The sequence below is a fragment of the Prionailurus viverrinus genome, chromosome F2 (assembly GCF_022837055.1).
Source record: "Prionailurus viverrinus isolate Anna chromosome F2, UM_Priviv_1.0, whole genome shotgun sequence".
NCBI classification, from domain to species: domain Eukaryota; kingdom Metazoa; phylum Chordata; class Mammalia; order Carnivora; family Felidae; genus Prionailurus; species Prionailurus viverrinus.
In genome coordinates this window covers 44,464,323-44,482,450 of record NC_062578.1, presented here as the reverse complement: position 1 = coordinate 44,482,450, position 18,128 = coordinate 44,464,323, and the positions used below count along the sequence as shown (strand labels likewise).

Here is an 18,128-nt window from a genome sequence, read left to right as displayed (position 1 = left end):
TTGTTTAGACATAAACGTTAATTTATTCTCAGTAAATACCTAAGAATTGAATGCCTGGGTCATATTGTAGGTACATATTTAGCTTTGTAGAAAACTGTTAAACTGTTTTCCAAAGCAGATGAACCATTTTACATTCCTGCCAGGAACAATGACGGTTCCTGTTGCCAACTTTGCCAACACATACTTTAGGGTCAGTATTTCAAAATTTATCCAATCTAGTGGAAGCGTGGTGGCGGGTCACTGTGGTTTTAATTTGCATTTCTCTAATGACTGATAATGTTGAATATGTCTTCACAGGCTTCTTTGCCATCCATCTATCTTCTCTGGCTAGTGTCTGTTCAAATCTTTTGCCCATTTTGACTGGGTTATTTCCCTAATATTGAGTTCTAAGAATTCTTTATATATTCTAAGGTCTTTTGTTGGATATACGTTTTGCAAATATTTTATCTCAGTCTATGGTTCGTTCACCTTTTCATTTTGGTAGTAGCGTATTTTGAAAAGTAAATGTTTTTATTTTGATGAAGTGCAATTTATTGAGTTTTTTTGTGTTATATCCTATTTAAAAGATCCTTGCCAAACCCTGGGTCATCAAAAAACTTTTTCCTACATTTTCATGTAGACATTTAATTGCTTCCCTTCTTACATTTAGATTTAAAATCAATTTTGAATTAATTTTTATACATGATGTGAGGTAAGGGATGAGGTCCATTTTTTCACACATGACAATCCAATTGTTATAGCACTATTTGTTGATGACATTATTCTTTCCTCATGAATTGCTTTGGCACTTTTATCAAAAATCATTTCACCATATGTGTATGGGTCTATTCCTGAACTGTATTCTGGTCCATTGATGTCACCTATACATACTGTTTTGTTCATTATTACTTTATAATTAGTCTTGAAATCAGGTAATTTAAGCCCCCAACTTTATTTTTTTTTAGAGTTTTCATTGATCCCATTATTTGCAGATTCCATATTTGCTAATTAATATACTTTCTAAAATTTACTTGTAACACAAATCAGTATTTGCAGCATTTTCATGACCATTGATGTATGTGCACAGAATGGTAAAAATTCTAGCTACCTGATGCATATGTTCCCAGTTAAGGTCAAAAAAGGCAATGCTCTGCCTTCTTGTTTTAGCTCTCATACTACACACAAGCTTTCTTTTTGTGTTCTATTTAGTGCCATGTTTTTTGCCTTTTGTGCTTTTTGTTGGTGATTTCACTGTTTAAAATGGCCCTCAGGTATAGTGCTGAAATGCTGTCCAGTGTTCCTAAATGCAAGAAGCTGTGATATGCCTTGTGAAGAAAACATGTATATTAGATGATCTCCATTAAGGCATGAGTAATAGTGCTGTCAGCTGTGAGTTCAATGTTAACCAATCAGTAATATATACTCAATAAGGAGTCTTCAAAAGAGGCACACAGGGGTGCCTGGGTGGCTCAGTGGGTTAAGCATTGAACTTCAGCTCAGGTCATGATCTTGAGGTTCTTGAGGTTTGACCCCACATCAGGCTGACTGCTGTCACCACAGAGCCTGCTTCAGATCCTTTGTCCCTTCTCTCTCTGCCCCTCCCCCACTTGTTCTCTCTCTCTCTCTCTCTCTCTCTCTCTCTCTCTCTCTCACACACACACACACAAATAAAACATTTCCAAAAATAATAATAAAATAGAGGCACACACAAAACAAGGTTATGTATTCACTGATGAAATGCTGTGACCAGAAGCTCACAAGAACCTAAGCCTGTATTTCTTCTAGGAACAATGATCTAGTAATCATTAGTTCAATGTTCACAGAGACTTATAAAACATAATAATGAACAGTAAGAATAGACTGTATTTGACTATGATAGTTCTTTTGCATGTTCATGTATATATATATATATATATATATATATATATAGGAGTCAGATAGTCAGTTTCCATCTTAAAAAGTCTGCTAGGATTTTGATAAGGATTGCTTTGAATCTATAGATCAATTTGGAAAGAATTGACATCTGAGCCATATTAAGTCTTCCATTCCATCATACAGTATATCTCTCCATTTATTTAGGTCTTCTTCAATTTATTGTGGAAATCTTTTGTACTTTTCAGTGTACAGATCATGCACAATTTTGTAAACTTTATCCCTAATTTACATATTTCCAGTTTCTGACTTTTGTTGCCAGTATGTAAAAACACAATCAAATAATTTGGTATCTTGACTTGTATCTTGCAACCTTGCTAAGTTCATTTGTTAATTTTAGTAGCTTTTTGAAGATTCCACCAGCTCTCTACATAAGCAAGCACATAGCCTGTGAATAAAGACAGTTTTACTTTTTTCTGTATGACTTTCTAATTTCTTTTTTTTTTTAACTTTTTTTTTAACGTTTATTTATTTTTGGGACAGAGAGAGACAGAGCATGAACGGGGGAGGGGCAGAGAGAGAGGGAGACACAGAATCGGAAGCAGGCTCCAGGCTCTGAGCCATCAACCCAGAGCCTGACGCGGGGCTCGAACTCACGGACCGTGAGATCGTGACCTGAGCCGAAGTCGGACGCTCAACCGACTGAGCCACCCAGGCGCCCCTCTAATTTCTTTTTATTTCATTATGATATCAGTTAGGACCCCCAGTACAGTGTTGAGGAGAAGTGGTGAGAATGAATATACTCTTACTCCTTCTCTCAGGAGGAAAGCATTTAGTCTTTCACTCTTATGATATATTTATGATAGGTTTTTTCATAGATACCCTTTATTAGGTTGAGAAATTTCCCTTTTATTGCTAGTTTGCTGAGAGTTTTTGTCAGAATGAGTGTTGGATATTGTCCAACACTTTGTCTGCATCTACTGAAATGATTATATATGTTTTCATTTTTAAATATTTTCATTTTTAAACTTTTTCATTTTTAAATATGATGAATTATATTGATTGCTTTTTGAACGTTAAAGCAAACTTGCATTCTTTGGATAAACCTCATTTGGTCTTGATTACAGTATATAAATATGGATTCCATTTGCTAAGTCTTCAAGAATCTTTGCATCTGAATCCATGAAGGATGTTGGTTATAATTTTTTCTCTTTTCAATAATATGATTGTTTTTCTGGATCATGCCCCTTGGTTAAACTTTAAAATAAACACTATTAAGTCACTTGCATAGCTTGGAAAAAATAATGTCAGAAACATATCTGAAGACTGAAAGCAATAAAATGAATTTGATATGGTTCTTGAGAGAGAGAGAAAAAAAGGCTGGATAAGACAGTTTACATTTTTTGGCCAAGTGAAAATTTCTAAATGTTGTGTTTTCAATATTTTTCCAGATAGATTAAATATTCGAGAAGGGAGGGAAAATTCCTTATTTAAAAACATAAATAAAGAAAAGGAAAGAAGATAAAGTTCTTTCCTACTAGTGGAAAAGGAATTCAAGAGGAGGGGAATGGTGGGAAACAGACACGTGAAGACAGGCATACTTCATGAGGGTTTTTCCCCCATTTTTTTTTTTAAAGGGGAAAGCAAAGGACATAAACTTCTCTTGAGCCTTATGGCTACGCACTCTGCTAAGCACTTTTCCATATATCTCATACAGAGGTATTAGATGGGAAAGACATTTTGGAGGACAGAAGAATCCACGACGTTGACTACCAGTACCTTCCAAATTGCTCAGATGGGCAGAACTTTGAAGGCAATATTTATTTAATATGCTTGGTCTAGTCTTTTAATGGAAGAGCACATTTTGAGACACTGACCAAGTAGTGTCCGGAAGAGGATAATTTGGACCACAAAGAGATCCCAAACCCAGTTACTTAAAGGTGTGTTTATGCTTCCCCCGAAAAAGAGAAAATTAATGAGAGGTGGGGGGGATGACACTCTTCAATAATCAAAGGGTTTTCTCTTTATTTAGAAAAGGAAATATACTTTCTGGTATATAGCTTTAGCTGGCAGAATAGGATCAAAGGTGAGAATCACAGAGAGTAGGATTTTAGCTCAAGCATTAGTCCACACTGTCTGGAGGTGGGATGGAGGTGCTTTGCAACAACCTGGTATCCCAGGTAGTGGGTGAACATGTGCCATCACCAGGAGGGAACAGAATTCTTGGGTTATGTGGGAGAGGGAGCTCAAAGTCTGACAGCCAGGACCCATTTCCACCGGAAGGATCTCTGAATTAGTTGTGTCTGCCTCCTCTCTTCACACAAACAAGTACGAATAAAAAATGGTGGCTATGGGGGCATGTGTGTGTGTGTGTGTGTGTGCGCGCGTCCGAAGGCAACTGCCTAAGAGGTCCTCTCAGATCATTCTGTATAGTGACAGTGTCACAGCAGTGGACTTGGGGAACGACAATCATTTGATTGTTAGTCCTGTTGAATTAGTTGAGTCTCCCTGGGGATCAGCGAGCCTGTGAACCTGGGTCTGGAGGAATTTCTCTGGTTGCAGGATTGCCCTACTGCCATCTGGGGGCCCTCAAGGATCATGGGACAGTATCAAATGGTGGTTCAGAGCTAATAATATGGACTCCTACATAACAGGGTTTCGATTCTGGTTTGGTCATAGTACTAGCCATATGACCTTGAGTAAACTGTCTAAAGTTTTGAGGGGAGTACCTTATTTTCCTTCTCTGTAAAATGAGATGATAAAACCTACTTTAAGAGCTTATTGTCAGAATTAAATGAGATAACACATATAAAGCACCAGGAGAGCTCCTGGAACATGGTGAGCACTTAGTAAGTGCAGTGGCTATAGTTAGACCTGACCTCTCACACTGAGCTGGGAGTGGGACACAATTGCTTTTGGTTGCAATTACCTTGGTTGTTTATTTGAATTACTCCCATGCAAGAAAGTGAGCAGGAACACTGCTGTTTTATTCACTATTTTTTTCCCCAGTAGTTTGCATGCTCCCTGGCACATCTTACATGCTCAAAAATGGAAAGAACTGTGTCTTATTCTTCTCCATGCCCACTGGCTTCTCTCAATGTTGGTAGGGGCAGGTCCCCGCCAGCCATTCATAAACAGAAGTCGGGGTATGGCCCTGCCTTCCCTTGGCACAACTTTCAACTGTCCAGCAGACCCAAACCACAGGCTGACAGGGATTTATTGATGAGACAGGTATGAATTTGTCACCACCCTTCCCATTGTATGGCTGTGGAAGTGGAGTCAAGGAATTTAAATAATCAGCTCGGCGTGAGACAGGCACAGCATGAATGTCAAGACTGAAATTGAAGTCTGTGGACTATACCACTGGCCCAGATAGAATTTCAGACATGCAAACAAGAGTGATTATCTTTGAGAAAGAGAAAGAAGGGGGGGGGCAGGGAGAGAGATAATTTCTCTTTATGACTGTACCTACTCAGCTAAGTCTGGTGCTGACAGTGAAGGGAGGTTAACTGCTTCCGGGTGACTGGAGGGCTGGGTCAGATGGGACAGCAGACCCCTGGCTCCAGCTCCTTCTCTTCTCCCTTAACTCCGGCCCTTTCCTCCAGTCCCCCCGTTGCTGATGCCAGTGGATCTCAAGAGTGTGGCAGCAATCCATGTCAGAAGTTCACTGAAAATGCATTCTCCTGCGCCCCACCCTAAACCTGTTGACTCTGAATCTCTGGGGGTGAGACCCCGGGGGTCAGCTTCCTGAGTGGCTCTTAGTTACTGGAACCTGAGAACCTCTGACCCGGGCCGCCTTGCTCCTGTCTGTCTGAAGCCCAGGCAGTTTCTGCTTCATGCTCTTTGCACCCACAGCCCTCCTCCTATAGTGGGGATCCCAGGACAGATCAACACTGGGGAGAGCCTAGGGGTCTCCAGGCTTGAGGTGGGACCAGGCAAGGCCTGGCTCATGACACTAGGGGGAGGACTTTTTATTCTTTATTTGCTAGTCCCCAAATTCCTCTGACTTGACTAAGCCAGCCCATGGAAAATGGATGTCAGCAGATGCCTGGATTGCAGCAGGCCATTGAGGCAGAAGACAAGGGGAGGACTTTCTTGTGTTCCTAAGAAGGGAAGGGCATGACGGGAGTAAGCGAGGTGGCGAAAGGCTGAGCATTCTTCAGAGCAACACCTTGCAGAGGGGAGCTCCCGAAGAGGCTGGGAGAGGGGGCGGGCGGAGCTCTTGAAGAGGGTCGGGGGATGTCTAAAAAAGATGTTTAGGTTGTTTGCTGAGCAGTGTGTGAGGTGACCTTGCCAGGGCTCCCCCATTTTCCCAGAGAATTCTATTAAACCCATGAGCAGTGGGTGTGAGCAATTTTTGTTGTGGAAACTCAAGAAAGGTCAGAGGTTCAAGCAGAAGATCAGGATGATTCAGGCTGCACTCAAAAATCTGGGACCCTGAGGTCTGGGAGGAGCCCAGGAACACATAGCACCGGGAAGCTTTGTGTTTCCAGAGGCCACAGAACTGGAGGAGTCAAGCAGATGTTCCCTAACCTTGGGGGGCAGGAGGCTTCTATCCAGCTATTTACAACCCCTAAAATGAAGTGGGAAGAAAACAGGAAAATGTGGTTTGGCTCTATATATGTGATACTAATTACAGCCATTTGTGCAGATGCTTTCCATTAATGCTTAATTGCTTACCATGAGGTATAATAACAATTATGTGTTGCATGAACTGTGTGTCAGATTAGCTGAGTTTTATTTGCCTCCGTGTGGGCCGGTCTTCCTCACATCTTTTTGTTGTTGTTGTTGTTGTTTTGTCTTGTTTTGTTTTTATTATGTACTACATTGATACACTGCATAACCTTCCAGAAAGGGCAGATGAACATAACTGAGTTATTCTTCATCAGTCGGGAAAAGGCTTCTTTAATCAATATTCTCCAAACCCTTTGACACATGGTAACGATTAACTCCAGAGATGCGCTTAGCTCTTTGCATCAAACTCCAATGATATGGATAATAAAGGCAACCCCTTTTTCCTTGCCCCCGTTACAGAACCTGTGGATGTGTGCAGTGGCTATGCCGGGGATGACCAAGCACACGGCCATGACACCGATCCCGGGCAGAATCTCGAACCACATGGCGCCTCGGCTGCCAGGAGCAAGGTCCCCCCGCCAGTCTTCCTCATATCTTGAATAAGCCTGGTTTGGTAGCCTGGTTGTCTATGGGCTAACACAGTGGCTTTACTTGCAACTTAAAAACATACATATGTAGGCACCACACTCAGTGTGTAGGGAATTCTCTCCTCTAAGAGGCAGATTACCTCTTGCTGGTTCAAATGTCAGTATGTTGTCTAGTTTGGGAGCTTGGCCAAAAAAAAAAAAAAAAAGAGAATCTGAGTTCTCTCCGCACTTTTAATCTGTTTGACCTTTTTTTTTTTTTTTTTTTTTTCATTTAGGAGACTTTATAGGTCTACTAGATCCCTGCTACGAGATCACTGCACACCTCTAAAACAGAACTGGAATAATCGTTCCCAGCCAATGTTAATAACTCATCCTAAGTCAATGCTTCAGAGAAGAGAATAAAATACAGAAACAATTCCTCAGGGTACAGTTCAGAGACAGTGGATGAAAAGGCTCTCCAGTGGTTCCCCCTAAAGAACAGGTTGGAAGAAAAAGACACCAGCTCATGAATTCAAAAAGGCTGTTTCTAAGGAGATGCCTCCAACAGTCTTCCAAACTCCTCCTGCTGGCCTACTATGTGCTGTGCTGGCTCTGGTCCAAGCACTATGATGGCGGGGTGGAGGATGGAGGTCGACACAAAATACACGAGTTATAAAACCTCCTTTCTTTCCTTAAGGAGATGATGACTAGGTTAAGCGAGGAGCCACATATGAATTAAATAGGCCCTAGGAGAGAGCAGAGGGCAGAGGAGGACAGTGCAGATATACCAGCAAAGCAATCTTACTTCTGCAAGTAGTCTGGTCCGAGTTGAGGATGTATCCTTGTCTGCATCTGCAGACGTATGAGCCCGGGGTATTGATGCAGAAGTGGGCACAGTTATGCTCCAGGATGCTGCACATGTGGACCACTGTAAGGGAAGACACAGCAAGTTAAGGCAATGATGACGCCTTCTCTGACTTCATCCACCCACATTCACCCAGAACCTTCTGTGAAGGAGAAAGCAGGACCCAAAGGAAAACAAGTTGCAGTCCCTACCCTCCAGGGGATTCAGAGCCTCTCATTGGACTAGTCAGTTCTAGATAAATGCCACCAGGAATCTATAACGGGCCACAGAAGGTTAAAGGGAAATGATGCTAAGGTGCCATATGAAATTGCTGATATCCACTAAAATAGGTCAAAAATGATCTACAAAAAAGAGAAATGTCATGGTTCAATTAATAATACTCAATTGGGGAATCAGAAAGTTTGCTGATACCAGAGGGGGCTTTGGCTAACATGTGGATTTTCAGTAGGCAGCAATGGGGTTGTAAGAAAAGCTATTAAATGAGGATATGGTAAGAGTCAACAATTTTTTGGGGCCGTAAATCCCAAGAGCAATCTTTTAATATGCGAAAGTATTATACACATATTTTGGAGTAAAAAATTCATTCCTAAGTTCCATGTTTCCTTAATCTTTCTGTCAATTTAAAATATTACTGAATTTAGTATCTGAAGTACCTCAGCTTTCAGATATACCAATTCTTGCATAAGTCTGTCTGGAGCTCATAAAAATTCTCTCTCTCTCTTTTTTTTACATCTTAATTTATTATTTTATTCAATATAATTCAACTTGAACATATTTAAAATTAACAAGCATCATTATAAACAGAGTACAAGTTATGCAAGTGTTCTCATAAACAAAAAAGATGTCCATATGTAGAAATACATTTTTATGAAGGCCAAATGAAAGAGGCTTTCAAAAGCTAAGAACAATCTCATTAATCCCGTGCTTAGGAAAACGGAGCTACTGGTGAAACTGATGGTGTATCTTAACATATATGTCTGGTTACTTCTAAGTAAGAAATACAGTGGGAAATAAATAAAGTAGGGCAGTAAAACTTCAAAAATTTTTAACAATACAATTAAGATTGATTGTTGTGAGTTTATGATAGTCTGTGTTTTAACTCCTGTTAAGATACAAATAATGGGGACACTTGGGTGGCTCAGTCGGTTAAGCGTCCCACCCTTGATGTCGGCTCAGGTCATGATCTCAGGGTTTTGGGGGTATGAACCTTGAGACGGGTTCTGTCGGGCTCTGCACTGATAGTTCAGAGCCTGCTTGAGATTCTCTTTCTCTCCCTCTCTCTCTGCCCCTCCCTTGCTCGCACACACACGCACGTGCTCGCTCTCTTTCTCTCAAAATAAATAAACTTATCCGTTCGTTAGTTGATGGAACTGGAGGGTATTATGCTAAGTGAAATAAGTCAGTCAGAGAAAGACAGATATCGTATGTTTTCACTTGTATGTGGATCTTGAGAAACTTAACAGAAGACCGTGGGGGAAGGGAAAGGGGAAAAAATAGTTACAGAGAGGGAGGGAGGCAAACCATAGGAGGACAAACTAAGGGTTGATGGGGGTTGGGGGAGAGGGGAAAGTGGGTGATGGGCATTGAGGAGGGCACTTGTTGGGATGGCACCCAACACTTGTTGGGTGTTGTATGAAAGGCAATGTGACAATAAGTTACACTTAAAGAATAAAAATAAATAAATAAATAAATAAATAAACTTTTAAAAAAGATACAAACAATGTTTGGAAAGTTAGTAGTTAAATCCTATCAATCAGTTTTACTTTGGTGTGAAAAAATATGTTTCTGTGACCATGGACAATTTTCTTAACCATTTTATATAAAATGGGGATAAGAGGCACCTGGATGGCCCAGTCAGTTGAGCGTTTGACTCTTGATTTTGGCTCAGGTCACTATTTCATGGTCATGAGATCGAGCCCCACATCGAGCCCCATGTGGGGCTCCACACTGAGTATGGAGCCTGCTTAAGATTCTCTCTCCCCCTCTCCCTTTGCAGCCCCCTCAAAAAATGGGGATAAAAATAGCTCCTACCTCATAAGAGCCTTGTGAGGGTTAAAATAATTAAGATGGTAAAATACTTAGAACCGTGTCCCAGGGACTGCTCCATACACAGCCGCATGTAGCAATGGGAAGCGTGGTGGTTTATTGTCTTATTTTATATGTGGGAGCTCATCCTACACGTAGTGGTCGTCACCTTGGATTTTCACTCAACACTAACTGCAGATTCTATCTGTACTGATGTATATACTATCGACAGGGAATCTAAGATGCACCCCAATGTGAAAGACGTTAAGATGTGAAGCTGCAAACAGGTGATCCCCATTATTCACAGATTCCATATTTGTGAACTCGCCTACTCACTAAAATGTATTTGTAACCCTGAAATCGATCCTCACAGTGAAATCAACACAGACAGGCTCAGTCATGAAAAATTTGAGTCGCCTGATGTGCGCACTGCCAGCTGAGGTGGCCTCCTTGTTTCAGTTCTCAGACAGTACACAACTGTCCTTTTTGAGGTCTATTTGGTGCCTCGTTTTTTGATTTTTGGGCTTTTTTTTGTGGGTGATTTTGCTGTTTAACACGGCCCCAAGCAGAATGCCGAAGTGCTAGCGTTTCCTGATGTGACGCGTGCGTCTAGTGCTTCTGGGTGCAAGCAGGCAGCAGGCGCCTTACAGGTGAAAGTGCGCTAGATACACTTCGGGCTCTGGCTTCAACAACAGTGCTGCTGGCTGTGAGCTCAGTGTTAATGAATCAACATGTGTATCACATAAGGTGCCTCTAGACACATAGAACAGTTTATGTATTGATCAGTTAACAAAAATGTGGAGACTAGAGGCTTGTAGGAACCTAACTCCCTATCTCCCCCAGGAGTCGTGGTTCAGTATTTGCAAATTCAGCATCCACTAGGACTTCATAGAACATAATCACTGAGAATAATGAGAATTGACTGTATATCTCAGATCTGATCAAATATGTTAGATCTGTTTTATTCCCTTCAATTGCTTTATCTATCGGTCCTATGATTCTTCCTCATTGTATTTAGCCATTTCCCCATCAGCCGTCATTTGCACAGTTCCCAGATTTTCACTTGCATTGACGCTGGGATGCATATTCTCAGATACATCTCCTTGAGCACAAGTGCGGTGGTTTTGCTAGGACTGGATCCTAGTTTGAAGAGACGTGGCCTAATTGCCTTGCAAGCTGGTTCACACCAGCAATGCATGAGAGTAAAAAACCTCAGTGCTCGGGATTATCAAAATGGTTAAGTTTTGACAGCCTTATGAGTGGAAAATCATTATCCTGTTGTTAAAATGCATTTGCTGTGCACTGTTCTCTTTCTTTCCTGGACTGCTGGAGCCCAACTACCCACAGGCATGGCGGGGGGCGGGGAGCATTCCTGAAGAACTTTCGGTGTGTCCCTCTCTGTAATGAAGGAAGTCTCAAGTTTGGAAACCAGCCACACACCAGTTATCCACTGGTGTGAGGCCCAGGTGATGACCGGTGCCCATCTTCTCATCTGGACCCTGGCAGACAATACAAGGGGGCAGGAGATGTGAGGCAGAGGAAATAGCTGTTGGGCAGCAGGCAGCACAGTGTTGAAGAGGGCGGCTTCTAGAAGCAGACTGCCTGAATGCTCAGCTTCACAACTTATTATGACTTTGTAGGAATTACTTAATTTCCTTAAACTCCACTTCCTTCAGCTGTCAAATGGGGAAATTAAAAGAGTCTTGTTTTGGCCATGTGCCGTAAAAGAATTAGAACCAGGAGACTGTGATTTGGTATAATGGAAAGCGTACCAGATAAGAAGCCAGAAGACTTGGATTCCAGTTCTGCTCTGCCTTGGTCAAGGGAGGGAAGTTCAGGTAAGTTGGGTAGCCCTTTTAGACCTGTTTCTTTACCTGTAGAATAAAGTCATGAATGGTGTCTAGGGACCCTTAGTACAGACACTTATTATTTTGTCTGGGTAGCACCACCCCCCACGCCATCTTTTCTACAAACTGCCCTTCCTTCTCACTTCAAATGCGTGGGACCTGTAGGAGCTGCCCATGTGTTGGTATGAGGCAGCCCCGCTCCTGGATGCCACTGACCAGCACAGGGTGTGACCATCAGAGTCCTTTCCTGGCATCCAGGAGCTAGAACTGAGGGAAGAGAGGCTTAAACCAAGGGCAGGTACCTGTCGGGGGCTGACAGGGTGCATGCTTTCTGCCCATGGAACAGAGAGGAACGGGAGGCAGAAGGAGAAGGTGGAGAGAAAGTGGGACTGTCATTCGTTACTCTTCCACTTATTTCCACGGGGTAATATGATACGGCCCCTCCCCCTTAAAAGCTAGTTCAAATTGAATTTCGGTTACTTTCAAGCAAAAGAATCTCAAATATTTTACTAAGATAAAGTAAAAATTTTCCGTGTGTAAAATTTTACGGATGAGTGATTGGTGTTCCCAAAAGCAATGGGGTCCTCCCACCCCTGCCATCCTGTGGGACCGGCCTCTGTGGTGACTGTCCTGCCTCCTCCACTGGCCAGCAGTGGACGCATTTCTCAGAAGGCCTGGTAGGTTGTAACTGGGTCAAGGCCTTGTGTTCTGGGGAAGCAATCACTCATCAGCAGACTAGGTCACTGGCAAGACTGGATATAAAAAAATTTTTTTTAATGTTTATTTATTTTTGAGAGGCAGAGAGAGAGACAGAGTGTGAGTGGGGGAGGGCAGAGAGAGAGGGAGACACAGAATCCAAAGCAGGCTCCAGGCTCTGAGCTGTCAGCACAAAGTCCAACGCAGGGCTCAAACCCACAGACCATGAGATCATGACCTGAGCCAAAGTTGGACGCTTAACCGACTGAGCCACCCAGGACTGGATTTTTTTTTTTTTTTAACTAGGAGATATGAATGTGCATAAATGCCTATTAACAGATGCATAAATGATCGAAGGAATGGTAGGGCTGACTGGGGGTCTAGAAAGAAACAATTACTGGGTACGTAGAGTCAGCGTTTGTTGAAATCCATCTGGCCTCCCGCTTAACAGCAGAGCCCTAAAGGGCTGTAATAAAAAGTGTAGACTTCGCCCAGGCTGGTGGATGAAAGGTGTGTCTTAGGAACACTATTAGAGCCTTAATTTGTGCCTGGCCTAGGCGGGGTGGGGCTGTTAGGGTAGAAACTGCCAGCCTCTAGGCTCCAAATACCCGGCTTGGCTGATACAACAGGTAGCAAGAGGTTACTTAAAATCAGCCCCGCCCAGGTTACAATGAGTCATCAGAAAGCTCAGGATAGACCTGCATTTTTCATCGCCTAAATTCATGTCCTCTCTCCCTGGGTGGCAAAAATGGCAGAGCCCAGGATGTGTAGGTTTTGGTCGTCTTGTAGACAGGGCCTCAATTCACAGGCTACCTGGTCTCCAAGTTTCCCTGGTGCCCTCAGGGGTGGCCTGAGAATGGAACCTCAGCGGCCTCCGCCTTGCTGTGGCTGGTGTGGGAATTCACCGCCGGCAGATAAAAGCCGCTGCTGTGCCCAAGTTCATGTCCACACAGGCAGTGACAGCCAGAGCCAGGTCTCCCACTCAAGGGCAGTCTGGCTCCAGAGCCTAATCTCTTCCTAGTTTGACAATGAAGGACCGGCTCTGACCACACTGGAAGACTGCCTGTCTCCTCCGACCCGATCCTCAGATAAGCAGAGCTTGTCAGCTCTGCTCGAAGCACAGGAGCCCCAGCCCTTCTTCCCTCTGAAATCTTGTCCCTAGTTGCACCATGGCCTCCACTTTCCTGCCTACCCCTTCGTCAGCATTTTTCAAACGTGGGTCGTGTCTCTTGATCAGGTTATAAAACTAAGAGAGAATCTGGACTAGTTCTTTGCTGCTGCTGCTGCTGCTGCTGCTGTTACTGTTGTTTTAATGAAATGGAACAATCAAGTGAAAATATCTTTCCTTTCCTGGCTTACTGCTGTCGCCCACCGCACTCCCCTCAGTTAGCCAGGAAATTCCTATTCATCTTTCAAGTTTTTGTAGCACCTAATGGTCAAGATGTGGACACTGAGCCAGAATGCCTGGGCTCACATCTCAATGCTACCACAGTGCTGTGTGACCTTGGATAAATCATTGAACTTCTCTGGGTCTTAGTTTTCCCTTCTGTAAAATGAGAATTGTAAAAGTACCTACTTCATAGGTTTCTTGTGTGAGTAAAATGAATTAATATAGGCTAATAGCTCAAAACAGTGCATGAACATATTAATGTCAATAAATGGTAATGATTAGGGGCACCTGGGTGGTTCAGTTGGTTAAGCGTCTGACTTCGGCTCAGGTCACGATCTCATGGTTCATAAGTTCCAGCCCCGCATTGGGCTCTGTGCTGACAGCTTAGAGCCTGGAGTCTGCTTTGGATTCTGTCTCCCTCTCTCTCTGCCCCTCCCCCACGCATTCTCCCCCCCGCCCCTCTCAAAAATAAATAAAACAGTTAAAAATTTTTAAATAAGTAAATAAATAAATAAATGGCAATGATTATTAATATTATTATCTCCTTTTTAAAGCTCTCTAGAAGCTCCTAGGGAGACCCAGGTATTCTCTGACCAGAGTTCCCTCAGTCCCTGGTGCCTCTCCAAGGCCTCTGAGGTGCACATTTTGGAGACCCAACATCCCACTTCTCTGTGATGAGAGCATCTTTCTACCAGCCTGGAACCCTCAGTCCTGGCACGTGGAGGGTAGGGTAAGAGCTTGGGCCAGAGAAACTGCAAACTGAATCTCTGATCCTGCTATCTGAAGTTGCTTATCCTTTCTAAGCCTCAGTTTCCACTTCTGTAAGATGAGAATAATAATAGCATCTGCCTCATAAGCTTATTGTAAGTATTAAATGAAGAACATATGGAAAGTACCTAGCCCAGGACAAGCGGATTTGCTAAGTATCATATAGGTGGCAGGTGGGGACATTGAGACTCAAGTCTGCTCTTCCCCTACCCTACAATTTCCTATAAATTCTGGGGTGAATGTCAACCTCAAAGTCGGTTTACTCAGCATGGCTGGACTGTGGAGGTGGCCACCAGAAAATGGTTTACCTTAAAAGAGGAATCTATAACCCCTGGTGTGCAGAGGAGTGAAATGAGCAAGAGCTTCGGAAGGAGAACCCACTACCTGCTGGCTATATGTTCTCGGGGAATTCACATAAGCAGTTACTAAGGTGTGAAGGGGGGAGGGATGGTATTGTGTTGCCTCCCCCAGATTTTTGTGAGGATCAAATATAAAAACAGAAGAGTAAGTGCTTTATAAATATTAGTTATTGAAATCTTTACTGCACAGTTGATAAAGAGGCCTCAGGACCTCCTCAACCTGTCAAGACGGTTGGCAGGTCTGCTCAGCAGAACCCTGCCACGTGGTGGGAGAGAAACTGGTCTCCTCCGGGCAGGCAGGGGGGCTGGGTTCTTGGGCCACACCAACGAACGAATGGCACAATCCCAATATTTTCTTATAAGCTTCCAGATTACAACAAAGTGCGGGGCGGAGGATCCAAACTGCCTTTTAATTTTGCTGCCTGACCATAAAGTACACAGAAAAGGTCCTTATTCACACAAGTCCACATCCTTAGCCTCATATCGCCTTTCCATTTCCTGATAAATCCAGAGCGCTTATAAAAAACTCCATTGACATTTTCCAAGACAAATGAATAAACCCATCAATACTGTCACGGAACCAATTTCTTTTTTAATATTTCCAGGAAAAGGGGAACATAAATTCTGCAGAAGTCATTTAAAGTCATAAACCTTAAAATGTTTGCAGCGCGTTCTACTGGTTGAAGTTTTACCGGGCAACCTGGGCCATGGCACCCCATTGACACGGCCCTTCTGCGTGCCAGGCCAAACTGCACTTTTGAAAACTCTCCAAGAGACATTGCAGAGAAAAAGGTTCTTTTTTCCTTCATGGCATTGATTTTTTTAAGTACATCTTTTGACTTGAGAGTCAAGAAACAATGGAGTCTCTGCTTTTTGAGGTTAGTTCTCAGCAGGGGATTAAAAAAAAAACAACACATCAAAACACACCATCTTTCCTCCCTGAGGCTTCAGCGGGAGGAGTGGGGGTCCCAAGGCTGTGTAAGAGTCTGAGAAAAGAGTCCTCAGAGCCCCCGCTCTTGGGGAGCTGGAGATGAGTCTGGTCCTAAGCTCATTCTCCACACATACTCATACTTTGGAACACTAGTTATTTCCAAATAGGTTTTTTCCTTTTGCTTTCCCATCAAAAAAGTGTGACAGTTGGAGGGGACAGGGACAGATGGATAAGGGTAACACCGGATACTGTTTACCAGGTCAGGAGGCACGTCTCCAGTTTCCAAGGACTAGAGAGGAGGCTGGGTGGCCCCCTGAGCCCCTGCCCCCCTGGAGGAAGAAAGGACAAGCAGCCAGCTGCAGAAGCAGGAAACTGGGGAGAGGGCAAGTGGACCTGCTGCGGAAAGCTGAGGCAGGAGCCCTGGGCGCAGGTAACTGAGCACAGGCTGGCAAGGAAGGGAGAGAGAAGCCTTGTGGAGAGGAGGGTCAGAAAGCAAGAGAGGGCAGAGGACCCCTGAAGCAGAAGGCAGCTCAAGGATGTGGGTAGGTATCCCCCTTACAGAAGGAGGGGACCAAATCTCAGCCCTCCCCGTGCACTGGGCCTCTTCGAAGAGAAAATCTCCACCACTAGCACCACCATGGGGCAATAATGCTTGGTATTCGGCCCCATCCAAGGAGACATTGTGGAATTTTTTTGCCCTCCCGTCCCCATGTCTACTCCAACTCATGAATTCTAGCTTAAGGAACGCCAGGGCAGTCCAATGTGTTGGAGAAAAGCTTTGCCCATCTACTTGTACTCATTCTGCTGTCTGAGTTCAAACGTCCCTTCCCCAGAGGATTCTCCCTGGGCACCCTGGTCTAGGTTGGGTCCTGCCCTGAATTCTTCCTCTATGATACTGTTACAACTGCAGTTACTTACTTATCTGCATCATTACAGCCTCACTATCTGTCTCCTTGGCCAGAGTGTAACCCCAGGAGAATGCCATGTCTATCCTGGCCTTTGCTGAACACCCCTTGCCAACACAGTACCTGGGACAAGGTAGCACAGAAACAACACGGGGAGATGAAAAAAGGAATCCTCATGATTCCCCCTGGAAGAACCCCAGAGGAGCAGGACTTACTGCACAACTTGTTCTGGAACACCGAGGTCAGCGACTCCATCTGGCTGAAGTTGGCCACCAGGAAGACGTGGTCCTCATGGGGCTCGCTCCCGATGGCCTTCAGTGTGTTGAGGTCCACCTGGCCCACACCAATGGCAAAGATCAGGATGCCCGTGTCCCGTGCCTTTGCAGCCACCTCGGCCACGGAGTCCTGCGGCCTCCCATCGGTCACGATCATTATGACCCGTAGCACATTCTCCTTCAGAGGCCGGGCCCCCTCTGCTTCTGAGAATGCGATATTCAGGGCATACTGGATGGCCAGCCCCGTCATGGTGCCCGTGGACAGGTGCCTCATCCTCTTGACCGCACGCTCCACTTCAGACTTCCTCTTGAAGGTCTTGAGGGAGAACTCGTTCTTGACGGTGCTGCCATACTGCAGCAAGCCCACTCGGGTGACGTCAGGGCCAATGTCCAAGAATTGCAAGATGTCCACGATGAACTCCTTGACTTTTGCATAGTCGTGGGTGTTGACGCTGCGGGAGCTGTCGATGATGAAGACCAGGTCTGCCCGCTTATTCTCACAGGAGCTCTCTGGGGAAAGAGGAGAGGTCAGATCCATTAGAAGAGTGCTAAGGCCCAGGGCAGCCTGGCTGTTGTTGGAAATCCTAGGGCTGGGGGTCACCTTCCAGACCTCCAATCTCCACGGGCTTTTCTTCCCCGCCCGGGGAAGCTGTAAGGGTAAAAAAATGTGCATGACTGTGTGATCGTGAGTATTGGCTACAAAGATACTATTTATTTTTGCAAGATAAACGGACACTTCAGTTTCTAGAAAGCCATCAATACAGTTTTTAGGTGGGCACACACCTGAGCGGGGCCGAAATGATTTTATTATTTACTGCATGCCACATAAGCCTGGCTGGATACTGCAGGGAATATGCAATAAGCCTAGGATGGGACCACCGTCAAGGAGCTTACGATCCACCTCGGGAACTTAACTAACGGAACAAATGAAAGAATAATTATGCGGTGCCGACACTAGATGTTCAGAGAACGGAGATGTTAGGGGGCTGGGGTCAAGGAGATAGGACGTGAACTGGTCTCACGCGGCGTTCGCATCCAGAGAAGGAACACATGGAGGCAGACACGTGAGCAGAAG

General features: G+C 44.2%; 1 protein-coding gene and 1 pseudogene across 4 annotated transcripts in view; both read right to left on the bottom strand.

Annotated features, from left to right (window-relative positions):
- The window catches only part of MATN2 (matrilin 2), a 136,958-nt gene that overhangs the window by 69,383 nt on the left and 49,447 nt on the right, over positions 1 to 18,128 (bottom strand). For all 4 annotated transcript variants that reach the window (XM_047842136.1, XM_047842138.1, XM_047842137.1 and 1 more), the window contains exons 3-4: positions 16,994 to 17,563; positions 7,798 to 7,920 (exon numbers count right to left, since the gene is read on the bottom strand). In XM_047842136.1, coding sequence (XP_047698092.1) covers positions 7,798 to 7,920; positions 16,994 to 17,563 — 693 coding nt within the window. The remainder of the gene's footprint in view (positions 1 to 7,797; positions 7,921 to 16,993; positions 17,564 to 18,128) is intronic.
- Positions 6,757 to 6,971, bottom strand: LOC125156286 (NADH dehydrogenase [ubiquinone] 1 alpha subcomplex subunit 1-like; annotated as a pseudogene).